Source organism: Trichoderma camerunense, assembly GCF_050948025.1.
Source record: "Trichoderma camerunense strain CBS 138272 chromosome Unknown V8C40scaffold_2, whole genome shotgun sequence".
Classification (NCBI taxonomy): Eukaryota; Fungi; Ascomycota; class Sordariomycetes; order Hypocreales; family Hypocreaceae; genus Trichoderma; species Trichoderma camerunense.
In genome coordinates this window covers 546,065-562,301 of record NW_028145368.1, presented here as the reverse complement: position 1 = coordinate 562,301, position 16,237 = coordinate 546,065, and the positions used below count along the sequence as shown (strand labels likewise).

The 16,237-nt window shown below is 48.0% G+C and overlaps 5 protein-coding genes and 2 non-coding genes across 7 annotated transcripts; 2 read left to right on the top strand and 5 right to left on the bottom strand.

The window, feature by feature from the left end:
• Window positions 1–162: 162 nt before the first annotated feature.
• Window positions 163–1,490, bottom strand: V8C40DRAFT_232233 (dihydroorotate dehydrogenase). The gene has a single exon (XM_083213095.1). The coding sequence runs from the start codon at window positions 1,343–1,345 to the stop codon at window positions 293–295; it is 1,053 nt and encodes a 350-aa protein (XP_083077593.1). The 5' UTR covers window positions 1,346–1,490; the 3' UTR covers window positions 163–292.
• Window positions 1,491–2,740: 1,250 nt separating this feature from the next.
• On the bottom strand, window positions 2,741–4,847 carry V8C40DRAFT_91482 (ferric reductase NAD binding domain-containing protein). Its single transcript, XM_083223600.1, has 4 exons — window positions 4,553–4,847; window positions 4,263–4,424; window positions 3,320–4,197; window positions 2,741–3,264 (listed from the first exon to the last, which is right to left on the bottom strand). The coding sequence occupies exons 1-4, from the start codon at window positions 4,729–4,731 to the stop codon at window positions 2,792–2,794; spliced, it is 1,692 nt and encodes a 563-aa protein (XP_083077592.1). The 5' UTR covers window positions 4,732–4,847; the 3' UTR covers window positions 2,741–2,791.
• A 3,923-nt stretch (window positions 4,848–8,770) lies between these two features.
• V8C40DRAFT_t44 lies at window positions 8,771–8,884 on the top strand. Its single transcript has one exon. It is a non-coding gene; the product is annotated as a tRNA-Arg (tRNA).
• Window positions 8,885–10,059: 1,175 nt separating this feature from the next.
• On the bottom strand, window positions 10,060–10,799 carry V8C40DRAFT_282375 (uncharacterized protein; the record flags this gene model as incomplete). The annotated part of the gene is made up of 1 exon (XM_083221776.1): window positions 10,060–10,799. The coding sequence occupies exon 1, from the start codon at window positions 10,507–10,509 to the stop codon at window positions 10,060–10,062; it is 450 nt and encodes a 149-aa protein (XP_083077591.1). The 5' UTR covers window positions 10,510–10,799.
• Window positions 10,800–11,280: 481 nt separating this feature from the next.
• Window positions 11,281–11,380, bottom strand: V8C40DRAFT_t29. Its single transcript has one exon. It is a non-coding gene; the product is annotated as a tRNA-Ile (tRNA).
• A 2,072-nt stretch (window positions 11,381–13,452) lies between these two features.
• V8C40DRAFT_282373 (uncharacterized protein) lies at window positions 13,453–14,476 on the top strand (the record flags this gene model as incomplete). Its single annotated transcript, XM_083221775.1, has 2 exons — window positions 13,453–14,406; window positions 14,462–14,476. The coding sequence occupies 2 exons, from the start codon at window positions 13,453–13,455 to the stop codon at window positions 14,474–14,476; spliced, it is 969 nt and encodes a 322-aa protein (XP_083077590.1).
• A 31-nt stretch (window positions 14,477–14,507) lies between these two features.
• V8C40DRAFT_272394 (Gfo/Idh/MocA family protein) lies at window positions 14,508–15,716 on the bottom strand (the record flags this gene model as incomplete). Its single annotated transcript, XM_083220354.1, has 4 exons — window positions 14,508–14,905; window positions 14,942–15,061; window positions 15,116–15,407; window positions 15,453–15,716. The coding sequence occupies 4 exons, from the start codon at window positions 15,714–15,716 to the stop codon at window positions 14,508–14,510; spliced, it is 1,074 nt and encodes a 357-aa protein (XP_083077589.1).
• Between the last annotated feature and the right edge of the window lie 521 nt (window positions 15,717–16,237).

Genomic DNA, 16,237 nt, shown 5'->3' with positions numbered 1-16,237 from the left:
GGCCGGAGTTTGGTGTTTGCTGGTGGCTTGGATGACTAAAATTATACCCCATATCTCAAAGGGAGGCTGGTTTATGGATATCGTCTGTGAGAATACAGACTTGGAGGCTTAAAAATAACTGTACAATTTTATACATTAGCTTGGCGTGGGCATAGATGAAGATGGTGTAGATAGTGTTTATATTACACCCATATCTATCTACTTGACACTGAAATCGTCGATGGTGATTGTACTGCTGTTGCGTCTGATGTACGTGTGTATCTCGTATCTATATCTATGCCAGCATTCCATCCTACCACACGGAGTTGATGTCTGTCTCAATTGAGGTAAAGACGCCAACGCCCTGTCTTCCCAAGGCCGTTGCGATTCCCACGGCCATGGCTCCCACACGGCGCATTCTCTTATACCCCTGGCCGTCATAGACTCCTCCCACTCCAATAATGTCCAAGTGTACCAACCGTGGGTCGGCATCAAATTTTCGCCGCAGTGTCGCCACGTTACCCAGCGCGAGGGGATGCAGAGGCGGTCCGGCCATGCCTCCGATGCCTCCTCCCGGAAGCAACGCATCGTCTGAAGAAGAGGCTGGGTCGAGTAGGAGGCATGACCCGAGGGTGTTTGTTGCGGTGAGGAAGCTGAGCTTAGAGGCTGGCGGTTGGTTTGATTCAGAGCCAATGAGACAGGACACGAGGTCGTCGAATTGGCCGGCGTGAGTGTATGGAGGGATCTTGATGCCGATGGGGATGGTGGATTCAGAGGGCAGGATGTCGATGTAGGAGGATAGTGAGGAGGGGGAGTATGCTGGTGGAGGGAGATTGGGGATGTTGGGGCAGGAGAGGTTGATTTCCATGGCTAGGGGGAAGGGGACTGTGGTTGCGTGGGAGGAGATGAGGGTGTGGCAGGCGAGGATCTCGGTGGGAGAGCCCGTGACGCTGATGATGATTGTTTTTGGCGAGGTTGAAGAAGATGGAAGTGAATCTGCGAGGGAAGATATGATGGAGAGGTATTCCGATAGCGGGAGAGGGCTGTAGCCGAGCGTGTTGAGCGATGCGAGCGGGATCTTGTCAGTGTCTAGATCAGGACGACCAGCTTCGTTGTCATTGGAGTCCTCTGGCGGGCCGGAAAAGGTGGCCGTTCCTATGCTGGCTGACGCGGCGCCGGTGGCGGGATCGAAGAGGGCGTAGCGGTGGGTGTCCGGGGTGTGCGGGAAGCCGGCGACGAGGCTCGTGCGGGTGGTGATGGCGCCGATGGAGGGGCAGCGGAGGAGGGCGGCGAGGTGGGCGTGGGAGGTTGCCCAGGGGGAGGCGGTGTTGAGGAGGGGCGGGTGGAAGGAGAGTTTGGGGGGCATTTTTTACTTGTAAATATCTATGCGCAATTCCGTATGTGTGGATGTATGTATTTATGCAAGATGTTTTGTGTTGGTTCTTTTGTGGTTGTTGTAAGACGATACATGGTTGTGTTACTGTGGTGGTGATATTGAAGCTGATAGCACAGGTGGGGAATTAGATAAGATACAGAATCTACGGACAAGTACGTACACACACACACACATGTAGTACCCCACATTCTTCAACCTCGAACACGGTCCGTCCCGCTTAAGCGAAGCCGAGGTCAAACAAGAATGAAGTACCTCCTTTCGCGTCGTCTTATACGCACGTACGTAAGAAAATGACGGAAAAAGAAAACCAGACGCGGATAAAAAAAAAGAATGAAATCTCACATTCAAGACAAATCAAACAAGAAACAAAACAAGAATCTGACAAACCTAAAATACAATACCGCAACAAAGGACCCCCATTTAACAACTAACAACCGAACCCCAGATTCGACAATTTTTTTTACCCACATTTACCACTTCTGGCAATGGTAATGCGAGACACACGCATTTTCACCTTCCCCCTTGGCGTTACACCACGAGACTTTCTGGGGGAAAAAAGGGAGCTCGCGGGCCGGAGAGGGGCCAAGCACGCGCACCTTGTAAAGTAAGCATTTATAATCTCCCCATCTTGGCTACCGGAGCATTTCTTGCTTTAATCCCCAGGTTTCGCTTGGCAAAAGCCCGAGCTTGCTTATTCCTGTAGTATTTTTTTTTTGTATGAGGAGGGTCGGAAATCCGGATTTAAATTGGGGTTCTATAAGTCCGTACGTACTTATATAGTTGACCCCCAAAGTCGGTTGCTTGTTTTGTTTCTCGCGGGGTGTTTACCGCAGGTTTGCTTGGTTTCCCTCGAAACGGCGATTTTACATGAGTTGTGCGATATAACTTATTATTTGTGTCGACTGTCTGCTCAATACGGCTGATTCTGGAGAGCATCACTCACCAAGGCAACAAAGGGTCTGCTCTCGTCGACGTGGTTTGAGACTTCGATCTAGAGTTGACCGGTGCGGCAAGTCAGCAACGATAGGACATATTATCCGATGCATACTGCCAACGCTATTTTCACCAAATGGTTCAAAAAGACATTGTGTAACAAAGCACAATATATTTCATGGCGATATGTACAAGCTTCGCTCATATGCGGAAGCAGAAAGACCTATATACAAAAGGCATAATGCATGACCGATTTCCTCCAAAAAGACGGATAAAGAAGACATCCGTGGTATCCCTATTTCATTCTCAAATGCAGCAAACAAACGACCAAACTCCAGAAAGCTATGAGCACAATGAAACCCGAAAATGCTGGTACATGTGACAGAGAAAAAGAAGAAATCAACCAGAAAAACTTTTTACAGATCCAGAGAAAAAGTGTTGAAACAACGGAAAAGAAAAGACGCGACATCCCTGTGGCCGCATTTACCAACCAAACTGCTCGCAGTGCAGCTCTATGCCCGGCCCGTCAGACCGAATGCATTCCGCCGTGGTGTTGCGGACTGTTGCCATGAGGCCGTCAGGTCCGCATCCCAATACCAGCACACGCTTCTCTACCGGCGTCTCAGCGACTATGCTCTGGATCAAAACCGCAACGTCTGGCTTGCCACGCTTGATGGAGCTCTGATAGGCGTGTGTCTGCACTTCGATGGGGCCGGCGTTTTGTGTTGAATCGGTTTCCTCTGCAACGGACTCTTCAGAAGAAGATTGAAGGGGCTGAGCCGTCACATTGACAGCTTTCTCGAGATCGGTTTCGGAGGACGGTGTGACGGGCATCGAGTCGGGGCGTGTCTCGCTATCTTCCTTCTCTTCCGACGATCGAGTGACGTAGAGCTCGAGTTCTACACGGGAGTCCTTTGCGAGAGTGTCGAGGTGAGAGGCAAACCACTTAAGATGACCTGGTAATATCTTCGTTAGCCTATGTCGTCACCTTTCCAGACCATATTCACTTACTCTCATATTTGACCATCCAGATAAAGGTAATCTTCTTCTCCAGCTGCGTGCTAGCCACGTTCTTGAGCATGTTGAGTGCCATTCCGAATGTAAAAGTTGAACCACTTCCGCCGGCGACCAGGACAACTCTGTCATATTCAGAAGTGTCAGGCAGGGTACCATATGATCCCTCAATCGAGGCCTTGACCGTTGCCCCCGGATGCTTCAGGGCATATTGATGCAGGTCCTGTGTGAAGCCATCGTGAGAATTCACAACAAACTCTAGAGGATCCATGGAGGCAATCGTAAAGGGGTGCGTCTCGCACGTTCGAATCGAAGGAATCCAAAGGAAGCAATGCTGCCCGGACACAGCGCCCAAGGGAGCCTTCTTAAGGGTCACTCGGGTGCCACCGTTTGGCAGAGGTGTAAGGACGGCAGAGTTGTTGGCGCTGTATATCAAAAGGCGGGTCACACGAACCAGACGGTCGAGCACCCAGATGCCGGCGGTGACAATCACTACGTAGACAATCTTTTCGCCAAAGTTTGGTTGATGGAGGCCGACCATGACGATGGCGATGATCCAGAAGCTGATGTGGACATAGTAAAAGAGCTCGTACCACCACCGACGGATAACCATTCCCGCAAAGCCGACGATGAAGAAGGAGGCGCCAGCAATCTCGCCATAGATCACGCTCTCTTCCCGCAGGACCGAGATTCTTCCCGCAAAGCCAAAGTAGGACGAGTAGCAGCTGGCATGGATGATGACAAAGATGATGCACGTGGAACCGGCGATTTGATGGAGGATATTGAGACGCTCATACGACCAAGCTGTGAGGAACGCCAACGGAGTGTTCTTTAAAGCCAAGAAGATGAGAACAACCAAGTTTGCGACCGCCATCCTGTTTCAGAGTCAGCCTATTAAAGCCAAGAAGCAAAGCAAGATCGTGTTGGAGATACTACATACCATGCAGCTCGTGCGCCCAAGTTGGAGACCATCGTGATGACGGAATTGTCAATATCGGTAAAGGTCACAATGATGTTGATGGCGAGATAAAAGAAGACGATGATGGCATGCCCTCGCGAAGGCAGACCAGGTGCTGTGCGGAGAAGAACATTTCGTGGTTTCCTATTTTTCTTTCTTAGCTTCCATATAACATTTGATGCTGAACTTTTGCTTTTCATAACTTGCAACTTGTCGTCACAGATCGGACACGATGACGGGCCGAGACATCTAGTTATGGTGCGCAGACTTACCGAGACAAGGCAGCCAAAGCTGAAACCCCCTTTTTTCCAACATTCGATTTCTGCGCAAGGCGTCGTCCTAGATGGAAGAAGATGAAGATCGCCGCGAGTCCTACTATCGCACCGATAAATGCGTACATCTGTCGGTGGTTAAGCTCCTCACGGTGTGTGAATGCGGTGCTGCCAGCCATGTTGGGCGACTTTGTGTAAACCGTTTCGAAATAAGATAACGTCCACGTCAAAGCAGGCAGCTATTGCCCAAAGAGTGTCCTATGCTTGACTCTTAAACCCCTGGAGCCGGCAGTGATTATGGGTTATAGTACGACAGGGAGGAAGATGAAGATTAAGAGAAGGTGATTTGTGATAGGCCAAGGTTGAGGCTTGCTGTGAAGGAGAGTAGTTGAGTTGGTGAGTACAACAAACTATGTCGTGCACCAAGAGGGGGTATATGTCTTTTTGCAGCAACTATCTATCGGTCAGCTATCAGACAAGGACACAAGACGAAAACCTTGTCGCCACGCAATGCCGGTCGATGATTACATGCAAGTACATCGGTGCCTTTTGAAGATGATTCTATATTTACCTTCAAGTGGATGCCGAGAGTGGCACTGGACCGTCCCGTGCGGCAACTCAGCCAGGTTATTTGCCCTGATATCGATGCCCTTGTGGAAAAGGCAAAGTCAGCAAAGCCTGCTCAGGCAATGCTAGGCAGAGATTGCGAATTTTCGACCTGATATCGACGTTTCAAAGGGGAAGGTGAGGGCCGTTTTCGATGCTCTCTTCGCGGTGGTTCCTGCTTGATAATGCTTGTCAGACATGTGTTACCCCGGCCCCGACGGCACGGGCGAATAAGCTATCTGTAAGTGAATACTTTTGTATGAGGACAAGCTTACGTGGTGTCTCAAGGAGTCTGTTATCAGTCCAGAGTCTATCTCGCTGATAAAGTTCTGAACGGGAGGGAGGCCTCAAGTGAGTTGAAGGTCGCTGAGGCTGAACACCGTCCCAACTTCTCAAACTCAACACTGCAGTGTTTCAGTCGACTCGGAGAGATTATGCAGGTATATGCTCTACGACACCAAACGAGTGGAATGCATAAATCTTTTGACCAAGGGGCGAAAGAATACCCGTGGTACCAGGGCGTCTGCCTTTATGTTTCTTTGCCAAGCGCCATCTTCCCCCAGCATTTTCTCGCAACTTCCCTTTGCAACCACCTTCTGCCAGGCGCCAGATTGCAGATTCGGCCCTTGATACATCATCCATGAGCAACGGCCGGCCGAAATCCATGTCAGTCGCGTGTAAGGAGCCCACAACGCCGGCGCAGGGGGGGCATTACGCTGATCTTTTCGCTCTTGGGGGGCCCCAACAGCCTGTTCCAGAGCCTGGTGGACTCGAAAGAAATCTGATAATGCAGCCCTCCACTCACTCTAGACAGATCATGATGATATGAACATGTCGACATGGGAAAATCCCTCCCTCCCTTCTCGTTGCTAGCCTTTCTTGGCTGGCCATCCACGATGCAACGATTGGGCCCATCTTCGCAGTTGAGTTTAATTTCTCCCCCCTCCCTGCCGTCATGCCCTATGAAGCCATAGGACTGTCTCTCCTATGTACTTGTGTAGCGATGTTTTTTTTGGGATTTGGTGATGCAATGCCACTATTGCGAGAACGGGCAGGAGTTTGTACCAAGTGTGATACGGCGTTTCACCCAAGACAGTCTTGTAAGACGGCAGCCCAAGTCTCGACATGCTACACCAGGAAACCCCTTCGCTTACACCTTCCACTACATCAGTCGAGCAATTCATGCTCTCATCCAAGATTATCGTCGGCAGACAGAGCCCAGCCATGCATCTTTGATATCCCGAAGGAAGAGAATGCGGGGGAGAGATTTAGCTAACCAAGTTCTACCTTGATTCATTGCGTTCGTGTTGACTCCCCGGGGACGGGCCGACTACGAGATCGCCAGAATAGGGCCGTTCACGGACAGAGTACGCAAGACAGAGTACACACAATTTGCAGGCATCGTCCAGACAAGGTAACGGAAAATATGTTGAGACACGACACCCGCGGCCTTGATCCCCTTTGAGTAAGGACGATTAGTTTGTTCTTCCTCTTGCGAGGATGATGACAAGGTTTGGCCCGAGATAAACAGAAAAAAAGTTTTAGACGTCGCATGAATTTAGCCCTTGGCTAAAAGAGGCAGGCAAATAGGCCATATTCTGCTAGCACGTAAAGCTTATGGAGACAAGGTTTTGTCCCGAGGCTTTATTTGAGAATTCTACAGGAAATTGCTGAAGTTCTGTCACAAACTTTCGGTGATGCGCATTCGGGATTGATTAGTGTTTGGCTATTTTGGCTCTGCCAGGACGAAATTGCCGGGAGGTGGTGGTGATGTGAATTTAGCCACGGGCCGGCACGCGGCTTGGATGTTGCTCGATTCGTATTCCTTGGCAGTAGCAGCCATGATAGCGGCGCAGCAAAAGCAGCGGGTAGCTCGCCTGCCATGTCGATTCTGCCGTGGAAATGCCATGGCTATCGTTGTTGACGGTGAGGATGATTAATGGTTGATTGACCCTACGGAAGGAGTTTGCGCCGCCGTCAGTCCATGCCGGATTTAATAATATTTTGAGGGCGTCGGCTGAAACGAAACCACCGATGGCATCCGCAAACCTGTCATGACCGGGAGGGTGCCCGTTTTCCTTTCCAAAAAGGCAGTGTATCTACGCCTGAAGCAGTGGTTCGTGACTCAAACAACCAAAGACCGTCTGCGCTGCGATTTCAAATACCTCGGCCGCGATAGTCGAGTTAGGATGAGTGGTCATTCGTCGGAGGAACTGAAACTCGTTGTCGCCGGTCACAACGCCGCTTGGCGCTGACTGTGTGGATCTAGCGGAAGAGCATACAGGGGAAGGCCTGTGTTATTGGTTGTGGGTTTGAGAGAAACAAGCAAGTGGCCCGTCGGCAATAGATGCAGATCTGACAGGAACAGGGCTAGCCATAGTAGCCATATATAGATGTCGGCACCAGGCATTGCGGAATCTAGATTGTGTCTGACCGGCACGACCGTTGTTAGTCGGGATAATTGCTCCGTTTGCCCTACCAATCTGACGATAAGGCCGTGGAAGATAGGAGCCATGCTTATACATACAGCAGGTCCGTGGAAACGGGTGTGTCCACAGGCCACGGCACTTGGACAGCCGAATCTTAAAGAAGCAATGCAATCCCGTTGACGGAGTACGGAGTACAGTAGCACGCAATATGGCAATGCCGAGCTCGACCCGTACAAGGGCATAACAAGCACAGGCCAGGACCCGTGTGAGAAATCTCCATGGCCCATGTCGCATGCCCCCATACGCGTACCAGCAGGATGGCCTGGGCGAGCTCCCGCGAAGCAACCCCAACCGCCGCCTCTGGGTTGCAGCGCAGACAAAGCGCAATGCTCAATGATGTCGATACAGTAGCCACATGATGGGCTCGCAGCGTGAGGGATACGTGAATGTCCGAACCTAGGACTCGGATTATTAGAGAGCCAAGCTCGATGAGCGTTTTGACAGGCGTGGCTCACCAATCAGAGGGACGCCCACAACCTGAGGGTTACATTGGATTCGGCCCTGTCGACGAAATGTGGGCTAGAGGAAGGTCGAGACGGGGGCGTGAGAGTGTTGAGGAGTGTGAAGAAGGGGGGGGAGTTGCATAAGTGCAGGTTTGTTTCGTTTTCTCGGACAAAAGTAAGAGGGCAGGCGGAGAAACTGCTGACTGAGCTGCTGGCGGCAGAATTCATAAATACTCCGGACTTGTATGCTGCAATTTGGATAAAAACATAAGAAAACCTGTCATTTCCTCTAAGAGAATTAGAACCACAAGCAGAACAATAAATGGTTCGATTATTATGTCCTGGAGATGGCTTCAATCCTGCTCAACGGCCTGGTGGAGTGCGACTAAGTACATGTAATCTAAGAGTACCAGAACATAACAGGGAGCCTGTCATTAACCCATCCAGGTTTTAGGTAGACGCTAGATGATAGTGACCTACCTATTGCAGCTACATTAGCCATGGATCATTTGTCTGCCTGCTGTCGCCACGCTACTGTATCTAATCCGAACACATCAAATAGATATCGATGCAGCTCATCCCATCGCCTTCACCGGGTAGATGTTCAGCCCTTGGTAGATCAGTAGGTCGTCGATTTGCGCATGGTTCATAGTAAACAATTTTCTCGTCTGGCATCACAAGCCCCCTTGGCCTAATGGTTAAGGCGCAAGACTTCTATTAGCACTAGCCTACAAAAAGGTTGGCGTCTGTTAGAGCGTATCTTGAGATTGCCAGTTCGAGTCTGGCAGGGGGCTTCGCTTTTTAAGGGTTCCATCATTTTGGACTTTTTTGCGAGTCAGCCCATGCAACTTCTTTTTTTAGCACTGCGCAACCTCTTTCTTCATTGTTGCATCTATGTTCTGTTTTTTCTTGATTTGGGAGTAGTACGGAGTATATCATATCTTTGATCCAGGCCCATGGCAATCCCGCTTCTCCACCAGACTAAAGCAGATCATAGCCCACTCACTTTATCATATGTTGATTTAACAAGTCATAAGCCATCGTCCCGCCAAATCAATGGTTAATCCATGATTCCTATTCGCATCGGAACTAGTGAAAATCTCGTGGATGTTCATAAGACGCCATTACCTTGAATCCTATATAAGATTTCAACAGCCCACTAGCTAAACCACGGCGACTTCAGTGGCAACCTATAATGAAACACCCCGTTCTAATATTACCAAAGATAGAAAAACCAACGAGTTTCTCTAATTCTCGCTCAAGGTGCCTACCTAATTCCATGATTATCACGCGCTAATTTTTTTTTTTTTTGAATGAGCCGGGCGAATGGACGTTCTACAGCCCCTTATCTGACCAAGAGGAGGGAGGATAAGGGCCTTACGCCGGAAGACACCGACTGTGGCTCGGATTGATTATAAAAAGAAGGGTTCTATGCAGATCCCGCTTACAGTACTCTGTCTTACGTGAAATAGAGATCATGCCATGAGTGTTAATAGCATAAGCCCTAGAGCTACCGACTTCCTAATCGGCCGTCATATACTTGAGTAAGCTCAGGTATGTCTCACTGTGTACTTGGCAACGGCCCTTGAATCTCAAATAGAATATAAGCAGTCATCTTCAACTTCCATAAACATCAATTCCTAAGACGTTACATATGGAAGGCGTCTATCTTGGCGTTTCATACCACCAGGCGTGTGTGCTCTAAGCCTCCACTTCAGCTATGCATGCCGGCAGGCTTATTGGTTACCATTAATCAATATTACCACCCTGCATTGTCACGTTGCCCTTTCATGGGAATCGTTGCGCTGGCCAGGCTGCGTCGAGCTGAATCTTTCCTTAGATTGCCGGGATGCAACCTACGAAGTCGTGTAAGTGGTACAATCAGAAGACACTATGCTCCCAAGCAGTGATTTTACTCACAAACGTACCGTATTTCTATTCAGATATCACGGACAATCCACATCCTTGTCTATCCTAGCTTTGTCATGTCACTATAAGCCGTGCGCAAATCGCCAGATCCTCTTACCCGCCTGAGCGCCAGATCCTCCATCTTCTGCCTACTGAGTGACTGTAGCCCTTGCAGCCAGTAAATGTCCTGATTATCGACAGTGCTGTTCATGTAGAATTGGTGGGCTTCCCGCCACATGCCCATTCCCTTGTAACAGTGGGCTATGTAAAAGTTGATCTTAGAGTCGATGCCGGTCATGCCCTCGGCAAATGCGATCGTAGAAGCCTCATTGGCCTCGCGCAGAGCTTCTCTCCATCGCGGTGGCCTCTCGCTGGCATATCGTTTGCAGGCTGCGATGTGCCTGTTGATGCGTCTCTTGATCCAACTAACATCTTCCTCGTCAAGCTGGAACAGCCGATCGAAAATCTCTGCTTCTTTACCCAGGGCCTCTGAACTAGTTGAAGTTGACATACTGGTCGTCTTTGACTGTAGAACTGTGGCTTCTCTTTCTTTTTCTTTCGCGATTTGGCGGAAAACTGGCTTCTCGTGATCGATTCCTGATAACCGAGATCGCGACTCATCCAGGAATTTATAGATTCACAAGGTTTGTTTCTATTCACAGGTATATGGACGTGATGGCGATTCACCGCTATCATAGTTTTCGTGTGTTTGCCCTTTGCAGCAGTTCAGCTACTAATATTGACGTTCAAGTGACACAACATGCGGCAGGCAGTCGATACAAAGGACAGTGGAGACCATTGAAGAAAACACCTTGTAAATTAAAGGGTAACATCATCATAAAATCACCCTTTGTTCAACTCTAGACCACAGTGTGATGGTCGCAAGCCATCATCAAACAAAGGCGTGATTGTACGACAATAGTGACGCTGGCACCGGATGACAATTCAATCAGCTCAAGGCAAGGTCGCGTTAGCTGTATTCGATGTTATTTCTAGCACTTACGGATATGTGCTAAACAAAGATCTTTACTGCAAAGTTCACATTTCCACTGGATCTGAATCATAACGGTCGTTATACGTTCATTTTTGGGTTGCAATGGCCTTGGCCGTTGTCTTTGAAACATTGATCTGGCTTTCATTTGCTGATTCGTGAATGCCCTGAGGACGTCTTCTTCACCGATGCAACGAGTCCAATTGAATAAAAAGAAAACGTAAAAAGGTTATGAACGAAAAGAGAACCAAAAAAAGAATTCCAAGTATCGGATAACGCATTGGGGCATTTTGCTCCCGGCAGGGCTTGAACCTGCGACCTTCGCATTACCAAGGCTAGATTGTGACGTCTAGTATTAGTACGAAGCTCTAACCAACTGAGCTACGGAAGCGCATCCGAATTTGGAAATTAGAGGGTTCGAAGCCAGAGAATGGCTCCGAATTGTTGGAAGTGGCACAGTTATTATTATCTATACAGGGTAAACTATTTCAGTAGTATAATCGCAACACCAAACTCGGCACTCAACCCGGGTGTTCTACTTCAAGCAAATCTCTTTGGAATGGAGAGTATAAATATTTTAGAGCAGTTGACAATTTTGCCCAGTTCAGTCGTCAAGGAGTGGTTGGAGTAAGCGAGAATGATGCTTTGACATTTGAACCACCTAAGTACAATGCAAGACAAGGAGAATCACAGTGGCATCGTTTGACTTGTATAGAGGATCCCCCCCCCAAAGTTTAGATACCTCCGTTTATTTGCTAGTACTATTGAATTCATCAGGGGAAGATAAAATAGTCAATGAAACATCTGGAACCCCTTTGCGAATGTACTCAGTTCTGTCTTCAGCGCACTTCTGACACCTTGTGCTGGTTCGGCATGAGACTCCGGATCTGAATTTGAACTTCCGTTCGGACATTCGGGACATTTTAGAACTAATTCCGATTTCTCAACGGCCCAAGTCAGTCTGGCCTGCTTCGCGTAGTCGATGACTGACTTTCCATCATCATCTTTTGTGTCCGCCGCAATGCCCGAATCCAACAGATCGTACAGTGTCTACTTCATAGAGGCGACATTACCAATCTCAGCAATTACTTAAGCTCGCGCGAATCCGCCAGGCATTTACACTAGACTGAGTCCAGCCACTTTCCATTGTAGGTGAAGTAATGAATGGATTTATCTCTAGGCAAGCAGATTAGGCCACAGTAAGGAGGCTTAATGATATGAACGAATGTCGATGAAATATGAGCTGAAAGTCCAGTCGAATTTACAGTTGCTAGTGGCGTTACCTCGTAAACCGAAAATGGAATACGATGACCCATAAAGTATTGCGTTTCTGATCGGCACTAAGCCGTGGAAAAAGACCGCGAGGCGGTAAGACCTTGAATGGTATACGAAAGTAGCACATTATGCATTAGGCAAAGTTCATAAAATCATATAGAGTAGCTGTTATGGATCAGCAGCTATAATTATAAAAGTTACTCGGCAGATATCTGTCCTAATTACCTGCGCAAAGCCCTTGCTTGTCACAAGTCGGCGTCTTGTCAAGTGAAAACCATGATTGCTCGCCTTATCATTTTCTCTGTCCTGGCAACTGCTAACTTGAGCATCGGAACACGCTTTCATCGTCGTACAGATAGCAGCACACAGTCTGAACTATCTGGAACATTCATTGAAGGCGTGGTAAATGCTACAATTGTCGTCATACCCATCCCGTTCTCCCTCGCCAGAAATATTGTGCCATCAAAATATGGCATCATTTAGACTTATTTGGATTATCTGCCAGACTTTCATGGGAAGTATTCTGTCAGTAGATTTACCATTTTATAACCCTATGACCATGCCTGCAGAGCGACTAAAAATTAGTTATTCACGCCTACACATTAAGATACTCCACAGTCATCAAATCATAACTCTATGTATAGAGTAGCAGTAAGGCATCTACCGAGAGGCAACGATTTCTCTCCCACATTGGAACCATCTGTGACTATCATTACTGCACAGGAGGCCTGAGTCAATGGTCATTCAATGAGTTCCACAATTCGTATCCTATCGTGTCTCTAAAATCCGATGTAAGAGCAACGGAAACGCCGAAGCGAATTGCGGATGGTTAAACTGTTACAACCAAATCCTGCTATTGTAAGGCTTGGCAACGACCACCGTATTCCTTTTTCGACATACGAAACGTGCCATTTGGTGTACTGCTGTAGGTTCTCAAAATTCATTTGATAAAGCATATTATATGCTCGGTGATAATTCTTTTGAGCCGTAAAATCCGTCTGTGATGTCTAATATGCTAAATAGCCGATCCTTTGTTCCCGAACGATTAAGAAGTAAAAGCAAAGTATATAGGACTGGCGACGGTGTTCCCAAATCAAAAGACCAAAGGACATTCAAGTTTATACACATCTGACTTTTCTCCTCTTTTTGAAACTATTCAAGTGTCGTCTGGCTTTTAAACATCTAGCTATGGCCGATACACTACTTGTTACTGGAGCAAACGGCTATGTAGCTCTTCATGTTATCAAGGAAGCCATTGCCCAGGGATACAAAGTTGTAGGAACAGTTCGCTCTGTTGCTGCAGCCGACAAAATCATGGCAATATTTCCCGATTTATCCTCACAGCTACAAATCGTCGAAGTGCGCGATATTACGAAAGCGGAAGACTTCGAAAAGGCCTTTGAGAAGTTCAAAATCGGAGCTGTCATCAACACAGCGTCGCCGCTAGTGAATAGTCCGAAAGACGTCAAGGCCGACGTTCTCGATCCTGCGATCAAGGGTGGCGTGGCAGTCCTTGAGGCTTCGGCCAAATTTGCCGGGCCCCAGCTGAAACGCGTCATCCATGTTGGATCCTTTGCGTCAACTCTCGACCTGTCGTTGGGCCTCGCTCCAGGGAAAACATATTCTCCTAGTGACTGGAATCAACTTACATACGAAGAGGCTGCAAACGGTGGGGACGCGGCAGGGTATATAGGATCAAAGGCTTTGGCTGAAAAGCGTATGTGGGATTGGATGAAGGAAAACACACCCGCCTTTGACATGGTATCGGTAGATCCAGCGGGAATCTTCGGACCGCATGTCGGGCCAGTTGATCTTGATCATTTGAACATATCAACTCAAATGATATGGGAGCTTGTCGTCCCATCGCCGAATCCGCCGCCGTGGAATTCAGGCCACCTTGGAGTGTGGGTTGATGTCCGCGATGTCTCTGCGGCTTTGCTTGCGGCCGTGAAAGTTCCAGAGGCAGGCGGTGAACGTTTCTTAGTTGCACAAAGGTGCCACTGGCAACTTGTGAGGGATGAAGCAAGAAGGGTATTGCCCGAGTTACAGAATCGGATTGATGCAGGCGAACCAGGAGCTTGGATAGCTGCGCAAGCTACCACGTATAATGTTGATGGGAGCAAAGTGGAGAGAATCTTGGGAGTGCGATATAGGTCTCTGGGAGATTGTTTGAAAGATTCTTTTGATCAGCTTCTAGCAGCTGAGAAACTAAACAATCGTGTATAATAAGCACCTAAACTAAGCTATACCAGGGTCTGGCTCTTGACAGAAAAGCCAGATGCCTCCGCAATCTTATCTAGAAGTTTATGAATCTTCAATGCCTCTTCAAAACTAGCAACTGTAGTTGTCTTGTTTGCAAAGCCTTCAAATATCCTAGCGGTATTGGTGCCCGGTGGTGCCACATTCCTGATATGTTTAGGTTCATCTGAGTCGTTGTAATCTATATCCTGTACCTTCCCCTCTCGTCCAATGACTAAACGAAGATGCTTTTTCTCTAGATCCATTTGCAGCATAGGTCCGTCCATGGATAATTCAATCTCCCCTTTGGTACCAGAGATAAGCCACTTGAGACCCTTCCCGTCTACGGTCTTATCCACCTTTCGAAAGGCGACGTTGGCAATGGCGCCGGTTTCGAGCCTGCCTTGGACAAAAAAGTGATCTGGAGCGGTCTTTTTACGTGCGGGATTAACAACCGTGCCAGAACTCGAGTCGATAGTTTTGACAGTGGGGTGCTGAATATCCAGGAGGGACTGGAGACTGGCAAAATCGCCTAGAACATAGGTGAAGGCATCCATGACTCGCCGCCTATTAGCTCTAAAGCTGCGAATTAATAGTTGTATTTCCAACTCACAGTGAGCAAACGAAATATGATACTCATTAGCGCCGCTATTATAGTCCAGGTAAAAGTCTGCCTCTGCCATCCAGCTATCGATCGGGGCATAGTTGAAACAGCCCAAGGCTATGGTACTAGTCACTCGACCAATAACTCCGGCTTCGATGAGCTGTTTGACCTTCTTAATGATCGGATCAGCTCGAAGTTGTAGACCAACAGCAGTCTTCACGTTCTCCCTCTCAGCCAGCTTGACCATCTCCTCGGCCTGCACAGCATTAACCCCAAGCGGCCATTCGCAAAAGACCTGTTTCTTCTTTCTCAATGCGTGGATAGACAGTTCAAAATGTTTCGAGACATGAACCGAGACGACAACGAGGTCAACATCTGGATCATTGGCAATATCCTCTGGATTCCCGTATGCTTTAGTGGAAGATGCTAACTTGTGGTGCTTGATGGACTTCTCTGCGGCCTCAACAGATGAATTGCAGAGTGCAACGATTTCATAGTGTGGCGAAAGAACGAAAGTAGGCAGGAGAGCAGAGACACCCCATGAACCTGGACCCAAGCCATTACCGGCCCCGGCAGTGAGTCCAATAAAACCAACACGAATAGTTGCCATAGTAGCTTGACAGAAGACTGCCTGATTTAGAGCTTATTGAAGATAAAAAAGAAATGCAGCTGTAAGCTTTTATAGATGTATTACCAGTGCGTGCCCTTAAATATTAAGTAGATACTAGGGGACAGTAAAGTCAGTATATTATGTGATACCTATGAAGGTATTAATTTGTCGTAGTCACGATAAACGGAATTTGACTTGGTATCAATGAGGCCTAAGCTTCAGCCGATCGTATTATGCATGATTCGTAATCATCCACGGAGTTAGATATGTATCTATTGATGTGATCTTCCAAAAGCGGAGATAGCATGAGAGCGAACCAGAAGAAATAATGAAGTAAAGCTGACCCCCCAAGACCCTCTCCTCAGTAGCATTTCATCTCTTACTGTGACCTTAGCTGGTATTACTTAATTCGCGTTGACCTGAATATGCTCATTGCGTCTAGTTGAGCAGGAAACAACATTGGATCATGGGCTCAATTGGCCGAGTTCCCCATTCCTTAGTTATATTACTATGGACACAAT

Bases quoted from the DNA above. Each gene is read 5' to 3' on its own strand.
- V8C40DRAFT_232233 (XM_083213095.1), bottom strand. From the start codon at position 1,345: ATGCCCCCCAAACTCTCCTTCCACCCGCCCCTCCTCAACACCGCCTCC.
- V8C40DRAFT_91482 (XM_083223600.1), bottom strand. From the start codon at position 4,731: ATGGCTGGCAGCACCGCATTCACACACCGTGAGGAGCTTAACCACCGA. The intron at 4,198-4,262 runs GTATGTAGTATC...ACTCTGAAACAG, and splicing joins TTGGGCGCACGAGCTGCATG to GATGGCGGTCGCAAACTTGG. The intron at 3,265-3,319 runs GTAAGTGAATAT...AGATATTACCAG, and splicing joins CTGGATGGTCAAATATGAGA to GTCATCTTAAGTGGTTTGCC.